The sequence below is a fragment of the Chanodichthys erythropterus genome, chromosome 9 (genome assembly GCF_024489055.1).
Source record: "Chanodichthys erythropterus isolate Z2021 chromosome 9, ASM2448905v1, whole genome shotgun sequence".
Taxonomy (NCBI): domain Eukaryota; kingdom Metazoa; phylum Chordata; class Actinopteri; order Cypriniformes; family Xenocyprididae; genus Chanodichthys; species Chanodichthys erythropterus.
Genome location: NC_090229.1, coordinates 11894731 through 11910551, shown reverse-complemented (window position 1 = coordinate 11910551; position 15821 = coordinate 11894731). Strand labels below are relative to the sequence as shown.

General features: G+C 38.3%; 2 protein-coding genes across 2 annotated transcripts in view; both read left to right on the top strand.

Annotated features, from left to right (window-relative positions):
* agbl4 (AGBL carboxypeptidase 4) overlaps nucleotides 1-15821 on the top strand; it is a 410833-nt gene that overhangs the window by 338414 nt on the left and 56598 nt on the right. Inside the window, exon 7 of the mRNA XM_067394590.1 lies at nucleotides 14166-14255. Coding sequence (XP_067250691.1) covers nucleotides 14166-14255 — 90 coding nt within the window. The remainder of the gene's footprint in view (nucleotides 1-14165; nucleotides 14256-15821) is intronic.
* bend5 (BEN domain containing 5) overlaps nucleotides 1-15821 on the top strand; it is a 58888-nt gene that overhangs the window by 41382 nt on the left and 1685 nt on the right. Inside the window, exon 7 of the transcript XR_010895953.1 lies at nucleotides 14166-14255. The gene's annotated coding sequence lies outside the window, so the exon portion shown is untranslated. The remainder of the gene's footprint in view (nucleotides 1-14165; nucleotides 14256-15821) is intronic.

Here is a 15821-nt window from a genome sequence, read left to right as displayed (position 1 = left end):
TTTATCTAGTAATGTGCTTTTGCTGATCTGCTGTATGACTGCATGACTTGTTGTATCTGAGAGAGTGTGAAGCACCAATTAAAGTCCTTAAGATCTTCAAAAAATCTAAAGATTATCTTTTGATTTGTTCACAAAAGAAAAAAAAAACTCAGTTCTTAAAAGATGTAGTGGATGATCTTACAGCAGCGAAAACTTGATCTTGTGGGAGATGATAATGTCAAAACAAAAAAACATTTTGTTGTTTTTTCGGTTTATTAAAAAATGTACTAAAATCTTTTTCTTCTAAAATATAATTGTTTTCAATTAATTAATGAATTTTAGTAAAATCATCATTATTAATATTTATATACAAATTTAAGTTTAGTTTTTTCACATATTTTTAAAGTCATTTTTGTTTGGGATTAGGGCCAAGCAATAATAAAAAGATGGATAAAACCATTCGTTAAATTATGAGAAAAAAGTCATTACATTTCAAGAAAAAAAGTCGAGATAAAATGTTGAGAATAAAGTCATTAAATTACGAGAAAAAAGTCGTTAAACTAGGAGAACAAATTCGTTAAATTTAATGACTTTATTCTCAAAATTTTATCTCGACTTTTTTTTCTCTAAATTTAACAACTTTTTTCTCATAATTTAACAAATTTTTTCTCATAATCTACTGACTTTTTTCTTAATAAAAAGACGGATAAAACCATTCGTTAAATTATGAGAAAAAAGTCGTTAAATTTCGAGAAAAAAAGTTGAGATAAAATGTTGAGAATAAAGTCATTAAATTATGAGAAAAAGTCGTTAAATTTCAATAAAAAAGACGAGATAAAATGTTGAGAATAAAGTCATTAAATTACGAGAAAAAAGTTGTTAAACTACGAGAACAAATTCGTTAAATTTAATGACTTTATTCTCAACATTTTATCTCAACTTTTTTTCTCAAAATTTAACAACATTTTTCTCATAATTTAAGGAATTTGTTCCCATAATCTAACGACTTTTTTCTAGTAATTTAATGACTTTATTCTCAACATTTTATCTCGAATTTTCTTCTTGTAATTTAACGAGTTTATTCTCAACATTTTATCTTGACTTTTTTCTTGAAATTTAACGAGTTTTTTCTTGTAATTTAATGAGTTTATTCTCAACATTTTATTTTGACTTTTTTCTCGAAATTTATCGAGTTTATCTAAATTTAACAACTTTAATCTTGAGATGGTTTTATTTTTTTATTATTGCTTGGCCCTGATCCTCTTCCGTATGTAACAGTAACAGAGAGAATAAGAAATTTTAACCTGGCAAGATAGAGCTTGATGAGTAATTTCTACTTACTCATTTGAAGTTTACATTGTAGTACTGTTTCAAGTACATTTTACTCAAATGTTGTCTTACAAAGTGTAACACGAAAATTACTGTGTTGTTTACTTACATTTTTCCAAGTAAAGCATACACTTTAAAAACATAATGAATGTTTTAAGGCTCAATTTAGTGCTTCATTGTTTGAGTAAAATGTACAAACAGAGAGTTAGTAAATACTTGAAACAGAGTTTTGCAAAGTAAACTTCAAATGAGTAAGTAGAAATTACTCAACAAACCAACTGGCCAAGTTAAATTTTCTTATTCTGTCTTTTAATGTTACATAACTTTGTAAGACAACATATCTACACAATGTAAGGAGGTTTCCAACCAAACAATACACAAAAACGGTAGCAATCAATCAGCTGATAGTTTTTGAGTATGAATGGGTCATTTTGAGTAGAAAATGACAACAAAAGCAATGATAAAATGGTGTAAATACAGCTAGAAATGCAACCTTATTAATTATTCATGCCCCAGTGCATGATCGGAACACCAGTATCAGAAAATTGAGTAGGTTTTACTTAATTTTATAATTATAACTTACTCAAAGAATCATTGTAAACATAACAAACAATTCCAAGTAATAAGGTCAAGCTTGAATTTTTATGAGCTTGAGTTTAATTATTTCCTGAACTTTTTCAATGTGGAAATTACATTTGTTTTTGTTTTGTTTTTTTCTGTAGCATTCACTTCATATTACAATAAATTACAATACGAGTCAATACAAACAATCAAAGTCAATAGAAAGTCCCCAGTGTGACTTAGAAAACAAATGTGTTTATGTTTGTGTTTTCCTATCAAAGTCCTGTCTTGTTCTGATCACTGACATCTGAGAAATGACCATGTTGAGTTTGTGCTCCATCCACAAGTGCTCCCTCTCTCCTGATTAGTGTGGAGAGAGATCTGAAAGATCTTCTTCTCTCACTGCTTAATCAATAAACCACTGACAACCCAGTGAGTGAGACAGCAGAGAAGAGAGAGAGAGCTCTCAAGAAAATAGTTTGCCATCCACAATTGCCGCCCCAGGCTAAAAGCGAGGTCTGTGTGTGAATATATTTTTAGAGAGTATAAGATTGAGATTGACAGAGATGGTGAGGCTGTAAATTGAGTGTCAGGGATCTCACTATGTAGTGAGAAAAGGAAAGAAAAAAAGAATGAATAAGAGGAACAAAAAAAAAAAAAAAATCATGAGAGAAATTAAACCTTGGAGCTGTAACTGAGTAATAAAGTTGGGTGCAGAGAGAGGTTTCCCGTCTGGACTTTGTTGCTTTCAGAAATTATTTAGAACTCTATGGGGGGCAGGAAACTAATAACCTATATTAAAAAAGCCATCTTTCTTTCAACTGCGCTTACAGCCCGAGCTTTTTCGGGAATCTGAGTGGGTGAAGTGTGTAAAATTACTTGCTTTTGTCCCAGCCGGAGATATGTTTCAGCACAAATTGTATCGAGCCTGACATGATCCAAGTGACCTTTTGAGATTGCAAGGGTTTGTTATTGCATGCACAAGGTTAGTTATGTCCTACATAGTCTCAGACGGCATGCCCACGGACCGCCCACAGTCCGTTCACTGACCGTCTGGTGCATATATTGCACACAGATATGCCATGAGCTGGCTGAATTCACTAGATAAAAATACCGCCAGTACAGATGGAATACCATACAAAAATACTCTAAGAGTTTCCTGCAATATGTATTCAACAGCAGTGCAAGACCATAAATACAGTGCAAAACCAACAGTGAGTCCAGTACTTGTCCAGTACTTTGGGTTTACCACATTTGATTAAGTAACATCACATTTGGACTTTATTAATACAGTTTGCAATCATAATGCAACAGACCAGTCTGCAGGACATAAATTAAGCCTTCAACTGAAAGGGTTACTGAGCTCTTTATACTGTCATATACAATAAAATAGACTGCACAGTGACAGGAAAAAAAAAAAAAAACTTGCACTCCATAACGATTTTTTAATAGCCCACTTAAATTGTTTATTACAAATAAATTACTAAATGCTAACAATTAACAAATACCTAGTTCCACCATGAAACTCTAGATGGCGCAAGCTGATGGATCCTTAATGCAAACTGATGGCTGGTTAGCAGTCACTATAGCAGTTTGCTGCGCGCTTTCAGAGTTCCTCCGAAACCCTCCACTTTGCCCTGCTCCACATGTATAGACCTGCTATGGGTAATTATATATGCTTTTTATGCAGCAGCAGTATGTCTTACATGCCCACAGCAGCGTATCAGCATATGTATTGGCAGTAGCAAGTTCCTGTATTTGCTCTGCAGCAGCATCAATAACCTACAACATCAGCAACATGCAGCAGCGTAGCAGATCTATTCCACCAAGACCAAATACATTAACAGTGTCATATCCATTACCATGCTAAAAATCTTCCAAGAGTTGTCATGATAGAAATGTAAATGTACAAAAATTTCCCACGCCTCTGTGAATGACACTTACGAACCGAGGTTGCGTCCGAAATCGCATACTCTCTTGAGTAGGTACTTCGCTAACAAAAGTATGTTTTATATAGTATGAATTTTATTTATTTATTTCAAAAAGGGACAGTGTACATTAATCAATATTTATGAATGTAAATGTACCCAAATTAGCCTGAAGGCTAGTTTTCAGTGGTAGTCCCTTTGCCAGAAGTTATTAGGCCTAAAAACTAGAGAAAGGAAAATAAATAAAATAGAAAAAACTATAAGTGTGTAGTAAGAATGCATTCTGGACGTACTATTCACCATGTTACCCCTGTCACTTGACCTACCAGCATAAGTTGCATCATGTCACTGCTTTTCACAAATCCTCTCCTGTGGCCTCATGGGATAGTAAAGTGTCCGTCGTATGCACACTTCAGAATCTCGCCAGAAGAAGTAGGTCATCCAGGTACATTTTGGCTACTCTTTTATGAGTACTGTGAATTCGGACATTCTTCTTTTATCACATACTGTTTTTCACCTACTATATAGTAGTAAAATCTGTGATTTCAGGAGCATGCCGGAGTCTTTTTTTCAGAACCATACAGTGCAAGCAGTGTAGTTCAGTACCCATACAAATGACTCTAATGAGCTGGTTCTTTTTAGTGAATCGAGCACATAACTTGTGAGACTTGTCGTTACCGTCTGGTTGTTTATATGACAATATTATCTTAAAAATAAATCTCAAAAATAAATACATTTTTTGTTTAGTATATTATTATATTATTTTATATAATAATAATAATAATTTAATTGTAATATTTATTAATAATACATACCTTTTTTTTTATAATCATTAATGGAATCATGAAGAGTAATTTTCAGGGGAATCGTTAAATTCTTTGATTCCCATCCCTATTTTTACAGTAGACTTTATGGTGACTAAGTGGGTGGCTCTTGACATAACAGTAATGATCAGACTTTAGGCTGCTCTAGTCAAATTGAGACAACGTTCTACATATGTAGAGAAAGTAATGCATCACCAGGATTGTACCTTCACTTCTTCTCTCCCTCTCTTGCAGGTATGCTCTACTTCAGCCTCCGTAAGGTTCTTGAATCTCATGCTAGGTTTACCTTTGTGGTTGCTCAATGCTTGCTTCGATCTAGGCCTGTTTCCACGGCAGCACCGGACTCGTTTCCACGGTAGCGGTGGTTGGCTGTCAAGTGGTGAGCGGTTGCCCCCACATGCTCTTCTAGCCCCCACTGTCACGTATGAAGGGGGCAGCACAGCTAGGGGCATATCCCAAAGAAATCACCACTGCTTTTTTCTTCTCGTTTGTAACTCATCCTTTCAAGCAAGGCAGCCATAAAGTTCAGTCGTGCATTCTTCAAAAAACCCTATTATTGCCTCTCTCTGATTCCCTGTCGTTCAGAGCATAGACTGGCATTCTTTCTTCTCTCTCCACCTTTTTTTCTGTTTTGAAGGGACGAGGCAGGAGTCGGGGAGAGCGGAGGGAGACTATGACCAATGCTGCCAAATCGAGGGCGAGCAATTTGGCAAAAGGGCTTTAAGCATGACAGATTTCTCCCTCTCTGTCTGTCTGTCTCCTTCTTTCTCTCTTGTTATTCTCCTTAATGTCAAGAGGCAGCTTGCTGTTTTCTGTTTTCTTTCTTCTTTCTTTTTTTTTCAAGTCCCAATTTCACATGGTCTGTCATCTGTGAAAGCTCATATGTTAAAAGGATAGAAAGATGGTATTGGATTTGTCAGTTGATGCCAAAGGACGTTTTTTTAGCCAGAATCATCAACCCACGTTTTTTTCTCTCCATCACTTAAATATATAGTGGCCCCAAAAAGTAGTTAGACTCTTAAGCCTCAAATAAAATGTATGAATATCAATGCATTAGATAATAGAATATCAAACCAAGTGTCATTTGCAAACAAACAAGGCTAAACTACTAACCCAATGTGTTTTTGTGCATGTATGAAGCAGGGTTGTTCACCATTCAGAACTGAATTGATAATGCCTTGTAAATTCAATTGATGAATTTGGAAAAACCAGATGCAGAATTACTTAGAATTTCAATGTGAAAAAATAGAATTTCAATTAATTAAATGAAAAAGCCAAGTTTGGCAAGAAAAAGCTTTTTAAGGTTTACAGCTTGATGGATGGATGGATGGATGGATGGATGGATGGATTGAATGGAATGGAATGGAATGGAATGGAATGGAATTGGATGGATGGATGGATGGATGGATGGATGGATGGATGGATGGATGGATGGATGGATGGATGGATGGATGGATGGATGGATTCAATTATTTACCAATACCAATAATTTACCTTTACCAATTCAGTAAGTTTCATCTTTCTGCCATTCCAATTCAAACTCTAGTTCAACATCCTGTGGGTTGTGGCCATTTCAAATTCATAATCTAGAACTACTTCTTCTTCTTCTGAATTTTGCAAAGCTCTGGTATGTCAGAGTCAGTTCCCCCTTAAGTTCACACAAGTATTTCACATTAACATGAAATTGTCCTTTTCTCTTTGTTTTGAATAGTATACATATTGTTTGGTCATTTAAAACCTAGTAAACCTTTCACTTCTCTTTAAAATAAATGTCACTAGGTTTGTGATTTTCCAATGCAATGACATTCATACATTTTAAAGTGTTCAAATCCTTTTTTTCCTCTCTGATTGAATGACTCGCTCTCAAAGTCCTCTGTTTCTACCACGGGCGGATCACAGGTTGACCTTTCCTTATTAAGCTAATTAGTAGCGGTTTTGGAAACACAAATCTTCTGAAGTTCTTTGTTTGACTAAAACAAGCAACGAGCAATGACCACCCATTAAATGACTATTTCTCTTTCTCTCACTCCATGATTTTCTTTCTTTGTCCCTCTCTAGCCTTTCCACTGACACTTCCTCCACCTCTCTCAACCTCAATTGTCGTGAAATTGTCGAGAACAGAGATCTCTCTATTTCACGGAGATGAGCGTGGGCGAAAGAGGGGGTTCTTGATTGCGCTAAATCGATCTCTAATCACCCTTCGCTCTGTGCTTTTATCCCTCCGGACCATCTACAGGGCTTAAGAGGGTTCAGAGTTGTATTTACATGCTGAGTTTTGCTGTCTCTCCATCTCTCTTCAGCTCCGTCTGATACCAGTGTCATAACATGCCATTGTAATCCTCTGGAGTGACTCGCTTCTTACAGTGCCTTGTGGGAACCAAAATCTCTCCGGCCCTTGATTGCTCACTTCAGCTCCCACTTACAGACTCAGTTCTGACTCAGGATCGCGCAGAGCGGGTTGTTGACCCAGCCGTGCACTTTCGCTTTCCTTTCTCCTTTGGTCTGTCATTCGTTATCCCCTTGACTTTGACTCCGACACGGTCCTTTCACGGTCCGGCTTTGCGCCGTCTCAGATCTGCCCCACTGCTGGCGATAAATGCAATGTAAAAGAATGAGATGGATGTATTCAAGGGGTTTCTTTCAGCGTCTGAATAGAATCAGATCTCAGATTGAAGAGCTGGTCTGATGCTTTAAGATGAGAGAGTAGCGTTGAGGAGCCCAGGGGTGAAAAATGGTTTATGACCTTGTGGATAGAGAAAATCCACGAGGAGATGCGGTGCATACTGCCTGTTCTGCTTCCACCTGACCTGTACACAGGCAGGAATCCACAGGCGTAAAGCTCTATTTCTTTTAAAGCCCTGTCCTTGAAGAATAAAGTGAGATGGGAGCGAGAGAAAGAGGGAGGTTGATGACGGTTCGGCTCCAGCACCCTGTACGGCAGCCTGCGCCCTGTATAAATTTAACACTACTGACAATTTACAGCTAGTCCGTGTCGGCTGATATGACGCACACACAGGCGAGCGTGTCATTCCACTGCTGCTGCAAACTGATGCTAATTCACTCCAGCGTGAAGGTGCCGGGTGCCGTTTGGAATAACTGAATGCTTTTGGAGGTAGAAGGCCCACGGTGTCTTGGGGTGGAGGTTTGAGGGCACAGAACCAGGACTGCGTATTCCTCCCACTAATGAGACGTGCACTCTTTTGGGGGCCATAAAAAGCAGTATTTGTTTTATGGCAAATATAGTAACTGTATCTGTTATTACAGAAAAGTACTGTGACAGTAGCATGACGCAGTTATAGTATAAGATGGTATTTAGATCTATATTATGACATTGAATGAATAATTATTATGCTCATGATACATATCCTATACAGTGACCCTGTGTAAAAAAACATGGTAATAAGGTGGTATTTTTTGGTAGACACAAATTTGATATAAAATACTATAAACTTGTATAAGATAATGTACAGTACTGTGCAAAAGTCTTGGTCACATTTGTATTTTCACACCAAAAATATTTTTAAACCAGTTATTTATATCTTTTGCTAGTGTTTTAGTAGGACATATCAGTTTCCATTTCCAAACATTCCTTTAGCCATTAATTGTAATATTAAGATTTTTGTATATACACAAGGAGTCTGACAACAGCTGGTATGCCCTGATCTCACATCATTGAATCCATCTGGGATTACATGAAGAAACAGAAAAAACTGAGGCCCTATTTACACCTGGTATTAAGATGCATTTTGGTTGATCGGATCACAAGTGGATGACGCTATATACAGGTGTAAACAGGGTCTAAAACGTTTTGAGCTTGTCCACTTTCGACCACTTACAGAGGTAGTCAAAAACGCATTCGACCGGATTGCTTTCGCAGTGTAGACGCTCATCTGGTTTAATGTGTTCGAACAGCCGCAAAAGACGTGCTAGTCAGACAGGATTTAAACTTTGTCGGCTGAAGACCCACGTTTGGTTTGAAGGCGAAAAATGTACCAAGCAAAATGCTCTCTCACCATTCCTGATTTCTAACACACACTCGCCGCATTCGCTGTGGTCTTGCAGCTGTCAGAGCTGATGCTCTTTGTATGTTTTCCCGTCATCTCCGGGCGCATTCATATGTAAATTGCTCATGCTTATTTTGTCCATTAGATTGAAAGATCTAAAAAAGCCCATACATGTACCTACCCATAAACCCTCCCCCTTGAAGAAATCAGGAAAAGTGGACAAAAGAGATTCAAATATCAGGTGTAAACGTGTATGTCTCTCCTTCGTCTGCTTGTGATCCGATCAACCAAAATGCATCTTAATACCAGGTGTAAACAGGGCCTGATACAGACTAAATCCAGAAGAACTGTGGCAACGTCTCCAAGACACTTGAAGAAACCTATATCCAAAGCTAGTGTACTGTGAAAAGTTGTAGGCACTTGCTGTAAAAATGCTGTAAAGTGAGGATGCCTTCAAATCAATTCACTTCTATTAACTAAATCAAATCAACATTTGGTGTGACCATCCTTTGCGTTTAGAACAGCTTTTGTCCTAGGAACACTTGCGCATAGTTTTTGGTTGAGCATCAGATCTGGACTCGGCTTCGTCTGACCCCAGAAAGGACACAGCAGAAATAAATGCAGCTTGTCATGTTTGAGTCATCTATCTCTGGCCGGTGTGATGAAACTTACTCGGCTCGTCTTGAACAGAGCGAAGCTGCCATTTCTGCTGAATTTGATCTGCTCGGGTTCCAGCTCTCTTAAAGATCCCAGGTAATTGTGTTACGTCAGGGCCCTTTTCATGTCTTATCAGCTTGCATTAAAAGTGGCACGTCGACCACAGGAGAAAAGCTGAACTGCACAATCTGCATAACCTTCAAAATCCATTAGATTTTTCACTTTTTGTCAAAGACACTTCTCTTCTTTTGACGCCATTTACATATTTATCGCACCTGATCGTAATACACTCGCGTTTAATTTTTTATTTCGTCGCGTCGGGTGGCAACGTGGGGGCTTGTGCTCTCAGGTGAGAAATATGCTGAGGTGGCTGTCTCAGCCAAGGTTGTCAACATAAAATTTCTCCCCCATCTCACTCTCGCCTTTCATTCCTTTCCTAATGGAAGTGGGGAGCAGTAGAAGGAGCCGAACGGGGCTGTTGACCTTTCGTATGATTTGGAGTGGTGGGATCTTCTTTGAGATGAGGGATTCCCAGCGTTATCGGGCCGGCAGCACCATTAAAGGAGATATAGAGCGGGCCTGTGGAGTCCTTTTAAAAGAGTCAGCCCATTACTGGTGCTTTATGGTCTAATTGGTAGCGTGTCTCATCTATAGGAGAGAGCGCTTGTTTATGTCCCACCAGGTCTTTATAGGTAAGCGGAAGAGGGGAGGTTACGAAATCGGTCAAGGTAAAGTTTATACATTAAGGCATCAGGATGCCTGACGGGTGTCAAAGGAAAAGCACTGATGCAGCGAAATGGGTGGAGAAAAAAAGTTCTCAGATTGCTAAAGCACATTTGTCTTGTTTCATAAGAGTTTTTTTTTTCTGTCTTTTCTGCAGGGTTGGAGGATGTGTGGGAGCCTGTTGTTGATCTTTAGCACCACCTGCAGGTCAAAGGACTTCAAGTCAGTCATGTGTTGTATTTTGAGAGCAAGAAAAAGGAAAGAAAGAGAGCTCACGCAGCAGTTCTCAAAATAAAGATAAACATTTACTCTCTGCTAAGCTGCGGGCCCTCTGGAAAACGCTGATAAAAACACTGACGCAAATGAACATTAAAAATACATCTTACAGAGTAATAATTCTGAAAAGAACCGTATGGAATCGCTGCGAGTGACTCGTAATGAATCTTACTGTGCTGTTTGCTTTAATGGGGAGGGAGGTGTATAGGCTCAGCATAACGTAAACGCGGCTCGGCCCATCTGTCCCGTACGTATAAGTGTAGCGTTTGCCTCCAGGCCGCTGCATTGTTTTACATCCGCTGGTTTGTTTGCGGCGGGTCAGGCCCGAGGTGGGATTTATAACTGATGGACCCAAACACTCGGCTCCTGCTGAAACGCAAGCGTTCACATTTCCAGCAAACACCCCAGCCTTTCCACTGAGACTCCTGAATGGCAAAGCCATCCATCTCTGTGAAGGACAGAGAGAGGGAGAAAGGTGGCGAGTGAAATTTTTCCTGTAAAATTCGACAAATGTTTTATGATTGCAGCCCATGCTGAAGTGTTTTTAGGCCCCCAGGAAGCAGATTAGAATATATATGGGTGAACATTGCATAGCGGCAATCAGCATTTCCTGCAGCTCAGCACAAACCCAGATGAGATCAATAAGATATTAGGCTTGTGTACATAGCAATGAGCTCAACGATCACCGGAGTCGTTTAGGACACAGCGAGAGAGGCCGTGATATATTATTGACCAGCCATACAAGACAAGCCAGTCTCATGGGAGGGCGGTGTGTGTGTGTGTGTGTGTGTGTGTGCGCGCTCACGTGCGTGCATCCATGTGGTAACAGTTGCTTTACATGACAGATAATCATCTGCTCACTGCAGTGTGGTTTTTCGGTTACATTCTGTGCCGTGACTATGACAGGATGAAAGCTACCCTTACAAAAATGTACTGTGGAAGCCTTAGTTTCCGAATACAGTGTTACAATTGCATACACTGTGAAAAATTCTGATTTCTTATATCACAACAGTTTTTTTTTTTGTCAAATCAACTTAGATAATTAATGTGGTTCACATAACATAACATTTTGAGTTTATGTTGATTAAACTAATCGCCTTCATTGTATTAACTCAATTTTTTAATTTCAATGAACTCAAAATTTTAAGGAAACCAGGTAACTTACTTTTTTAAGTTAAACCAACAATTCTTTTTTACAGTGTATAGGGGGGCGCATGCTGTATTTACCTGGAATGCTTTAGTCAGCATTCAGGAACAATGTTGCATTTCTTTTTGTGATGAAAGTGGAGGAGAATTTATCACATTTTTACTGTAGTAGCAATAACTGTAGTAAAAATGGTATTTTGGCAGAAGCTGTTGTTACCACAGTAGATTTTTATAAACCCAATCCCTCTTGCTGCTGGTAAAAGCGCCTTTTAGACGACAGGTTTCCTTGAACTGCCACAATGATCTCAGGTACAGTTGTAATCATTTGCCTTCAGCCTTCGCAATGCCTTACAGACTTTAAGACGGCCCCACGGGAGCCCGAGTCACCATAGACATAATGTATTAGGCCATGCTTGTCTTTACTGCTAGTGATGGATGGATATAATATTCAAGGAGCCTGCTGAATAATGCATATGGATATTTTAATGTTTCATTCGTGGTCAAGTCTGGAAGTGAGGAGGATATCTTTGAGGATTGACCTGTGTTCTGCTATTCCTCAGACTGCTGAGGTGTCAGCGTGCACGTGTGTGTGTGTGTGCCTTATTAATTCTATGATATTCCCCTGACTCAAACACGCACATAAAGACAGTGCATGATTTGTCATCCCATGTCTATTTCATCTTGATGCATTACCCCTGCACTGAATAGAATCACCCATATTAGTTCAAAGACAAATTGCGTATTTTTAGTGTATCAGTGTCTGTGCTTTAAAACGCCATGTATTTTATCAATTTGCCTGCTAATAGAAATTAATAACAGTGACCTTACTTACTGCAAGTGTGTGTGTGTGCTTGTTTCAATGTCCCCACAGGTGTAAATTCTTGGTCATTATGTGATTTCCTTGCTAGTAAATATCCTTTCTGTCGTACCTGTTCAGACAACCCACGGCACAGCCGATAAGAGAAAACCGTGAAGGCCGAACGAATTCCCTGTCGTGCGTGCTCTTGTAGCTTCCCGCCTTGAGGAACAAAATGCTCTGAGACTAAAATACGCTCGCTTCTCTGCCTGGAAGCGCATCAGACTTTTAAAGAGGAGCTTTTGTTGGCAGTCCTCTCGCATTTGTCCAGCCTTTCTTTTCATTAACTTGAATGGTATTCCCATTCCATTCCTAACTGGTATCACTCACAAAGAGGGATTGATTTGATTTACGCTGCATTAAATTCCTCTCTATTTAATTTTGGAGATTGTAAAAGAGAAGAAGAGGATGAAATATCTGGAAACAGATCTAGGAGTCATTACTTTGTTCATGATGAAGTATCTAGAATGGAATTCATTTAAACACACAGTAACCTTAAAATCCTTTCTACCAAAAACTTTAAAAGGGCCAAAACTTTTAAAAAGATTCATACACATTTGGAAAATGTATTTTTTTGTTACATTTGTTATATTTTGTTATATTCACATCATATTCTTCACTGTTGTAGCACTTTGTATGTTCTTCAAAGACCGTTTTTTTGCCAAAACAGTTGTAATTTAGTTTTACATAAACATTTTACCCTTTTTCTCTGTCTGACATTCACTAGAATTAAACAGGCTATTTGCTGTACCTTTAAGACTTCTATATATAAATGACCTCTATTATGGTTCGCCAACCTCCGCATACCCGTGTAATTCTTACGGTCTTTAATAACTTTTAATGACTGTTTCTGACCCATTTTTTTCAGCTTCATTTACATAAATTGTCTGAGTGGATGAGGATGGATAATAAACTTCTGTTTTTAGTATATATTTTGAGTCCATATTGTGTAAAATTAAAAGCTTATTGGGGGTGCTTGCTAAGGCAAATACTTTTATTGTTAGTTATTATTATTGCTATATTGATGAAGCCTGTTGAAGACATGTGCTATACATTTTCTAAGCAATCAGACTTAGGGATAGTTCACTCAAACATTAAATTTCTATCATTAAATACTCATTCTCATGTCATTCCAAACCCGTAAGACCTTCGTTCATCTTCAGAACACAAATTAAGATATTTTTGATGAAATCTGAGCGGTTTCTGATCCCCAAGAGAAAGCAATGTAATTACCACATTCAAGGTCCAGAAAATCGTTTAAATATTCCATGTGACTGCAGTGGGTTCAACCTTAATGTTATGAAGCGACAAGAATACTTTTTGTGCATAAAAGCAAAACAAAAATAATGACTTTATCCAACAATTTCTTCTCTTCCCTGTCATTCTCTTATGCTGTTTACATTGTAGACACAGTGCAGTGCTTCCGGGTTCTATGTGAGTGAACTAACCCTTTAACATTTTTGCCAGATGACCAAAAAAAAAAGCCAAAAATGCTTGAAACTTACATTGAAAGAGGTCTAGAAGATTATAGACTTGAGGAAGGGCACTTATATGAATTTTATTTATTTAAATGCTAAATTGTTGTAGTTAAAGTCTTAACTGAAAAGATGTGGGTGCTTAAGGATCCCTGTACATTCATCGGCCACAAGATGTTTTTCTCCTGCTCTTGCGATCAGTAGCTCATTGTGTTTTGTCCTCCTGTGGAGTCTTCATTAGCTCTGACATTTCCTATCAGTCCTGTCTTGTCATACTGGGTTTCCTGCTGCATGTCTGAGGTCTGAAACTCCAGGGCCCAGACATATGGCTCCTGACCACACATACACTGTCCTGCCAAGACCTCTACCTGCTGAGACTAACCTTTCTGCGTATGTGTGTGTTTCAGCCCATCTGAATCAAGAGCAAGAAAAGCGGGTGGTGTTTCTCACAGCCCGCGTTCACCCTGGAGAATCACCTGCTTCCTTCATCTGTCAGGGTAAGACCTTGTCTCGTCTCGACACACACATACACAGCCCGATGATGTCCAGAGATCCTGTAATCTGCTGAAATACAAAACACTGACCAGAGGACGTTTGGCCTCGCTGGGCTTCTGTGTTTCATCAGAACGCTTTTCCTTTTGTACTTTAAGTTCTTCACGCAGTTGGGCTCAGCTGCGAGTGAAGGTCAACGGACGAGTGCAAACACAGGAGGTCAGGGAGTGTACGGCAGATAAGAGGAAGTGTCAGCTCACCATCTCTGCATCGCTCCTAAATCTGTTTAAAGCCAGCGATGCAAAGACCTTACCTGTCATGGAGCACAACACTTGCTGACACAACAGTCTGACAAAATGCCCAGATTTCAAAGGCAATATCATCAATAACATCAATTCTACAGAAAAAGTCTGCTTTTACTTTGCATTACAATACAGAGACATGTCTTTCCTGAAAGTGTCCTTGACAAATGATGATACAATGCAGTCTTTTCACAGGTGAATTATGTTAGAGTTTTCCATAGTTCAAGTCAAATCATTATCACTTATCTTTGTTACCCTAAAATGGGGGTCTGTAGTACTGAAGACTGCTAGTTAGGCAATTAAAAAATATCAAACTAAAAGGAAAATATGCACTGGATAGCGAATTCAATTATTCGACAGTTATGTAGCATATAATACCGTTCAAATGTTTGGGATTGGGAAGATTTTAAAATAAAAGTCTCTTATGCTCACTCCGGCTGCATTTATTTGACTAAAATACAATAATATTGTGAAATATTATTACATTTTAAAATGTTTTCGATTTTACACTCTAAAAAACAACCCAGGTTGGGTTGAAAATGGACAAACCCAGCGTTTGGGTTAAATGTTTGCCCAACATGCTAGGCAGTTTTATTTAAAGGGGTGATTGATTATGATTTCACAAAGGAGGTATTTTCTTTTAAAGAATTTCTTTGTTTAAGAACTACAACAAACGGCTGGTAGGGACTACAACTAGCTTCTTCCCGGGTTGGTGACATCACTAACCCTAAAATTGACATAAACCCCACCCCTGAGAACACGCAAACAAAGAGGGTGAGGCCATGTTATTGCAATACAGTACGTAACACAAATGCAATAGCATGTCATAAAAGCAAGATGCCAACATAAGTTATAATCATAATTAAACTAAACTATACCTGTTCTATCTTCATGCAGCATATATTCTCTGACTCTGTAAGCATCTTACAACAGTTCTCACATGAGCAATATATATATATATATATATATATATATATATATATATATTATCATGACAGAATATGCTAATCAATGACTTTAAGATATCCCACATCAGCTACATTAAGTAAACAACTAACCATTCTGAAATGTCCTGTTGCATTTTACATGTTGTCACTTCTTGAGTCTATCCATCTTTGTCTGACTTCAGTTTGAACATAAAAGGCTGAACAGTTTCTGACAATTTCAGTGAGTCTTTGTGAGGTAATCGGCACTGCTAACACTGTGTGCTAACACGAGCTCTTGAAACTCCGCCCTCTGCTTAGGAGCAGCAGCTCATTTGCATTTAAA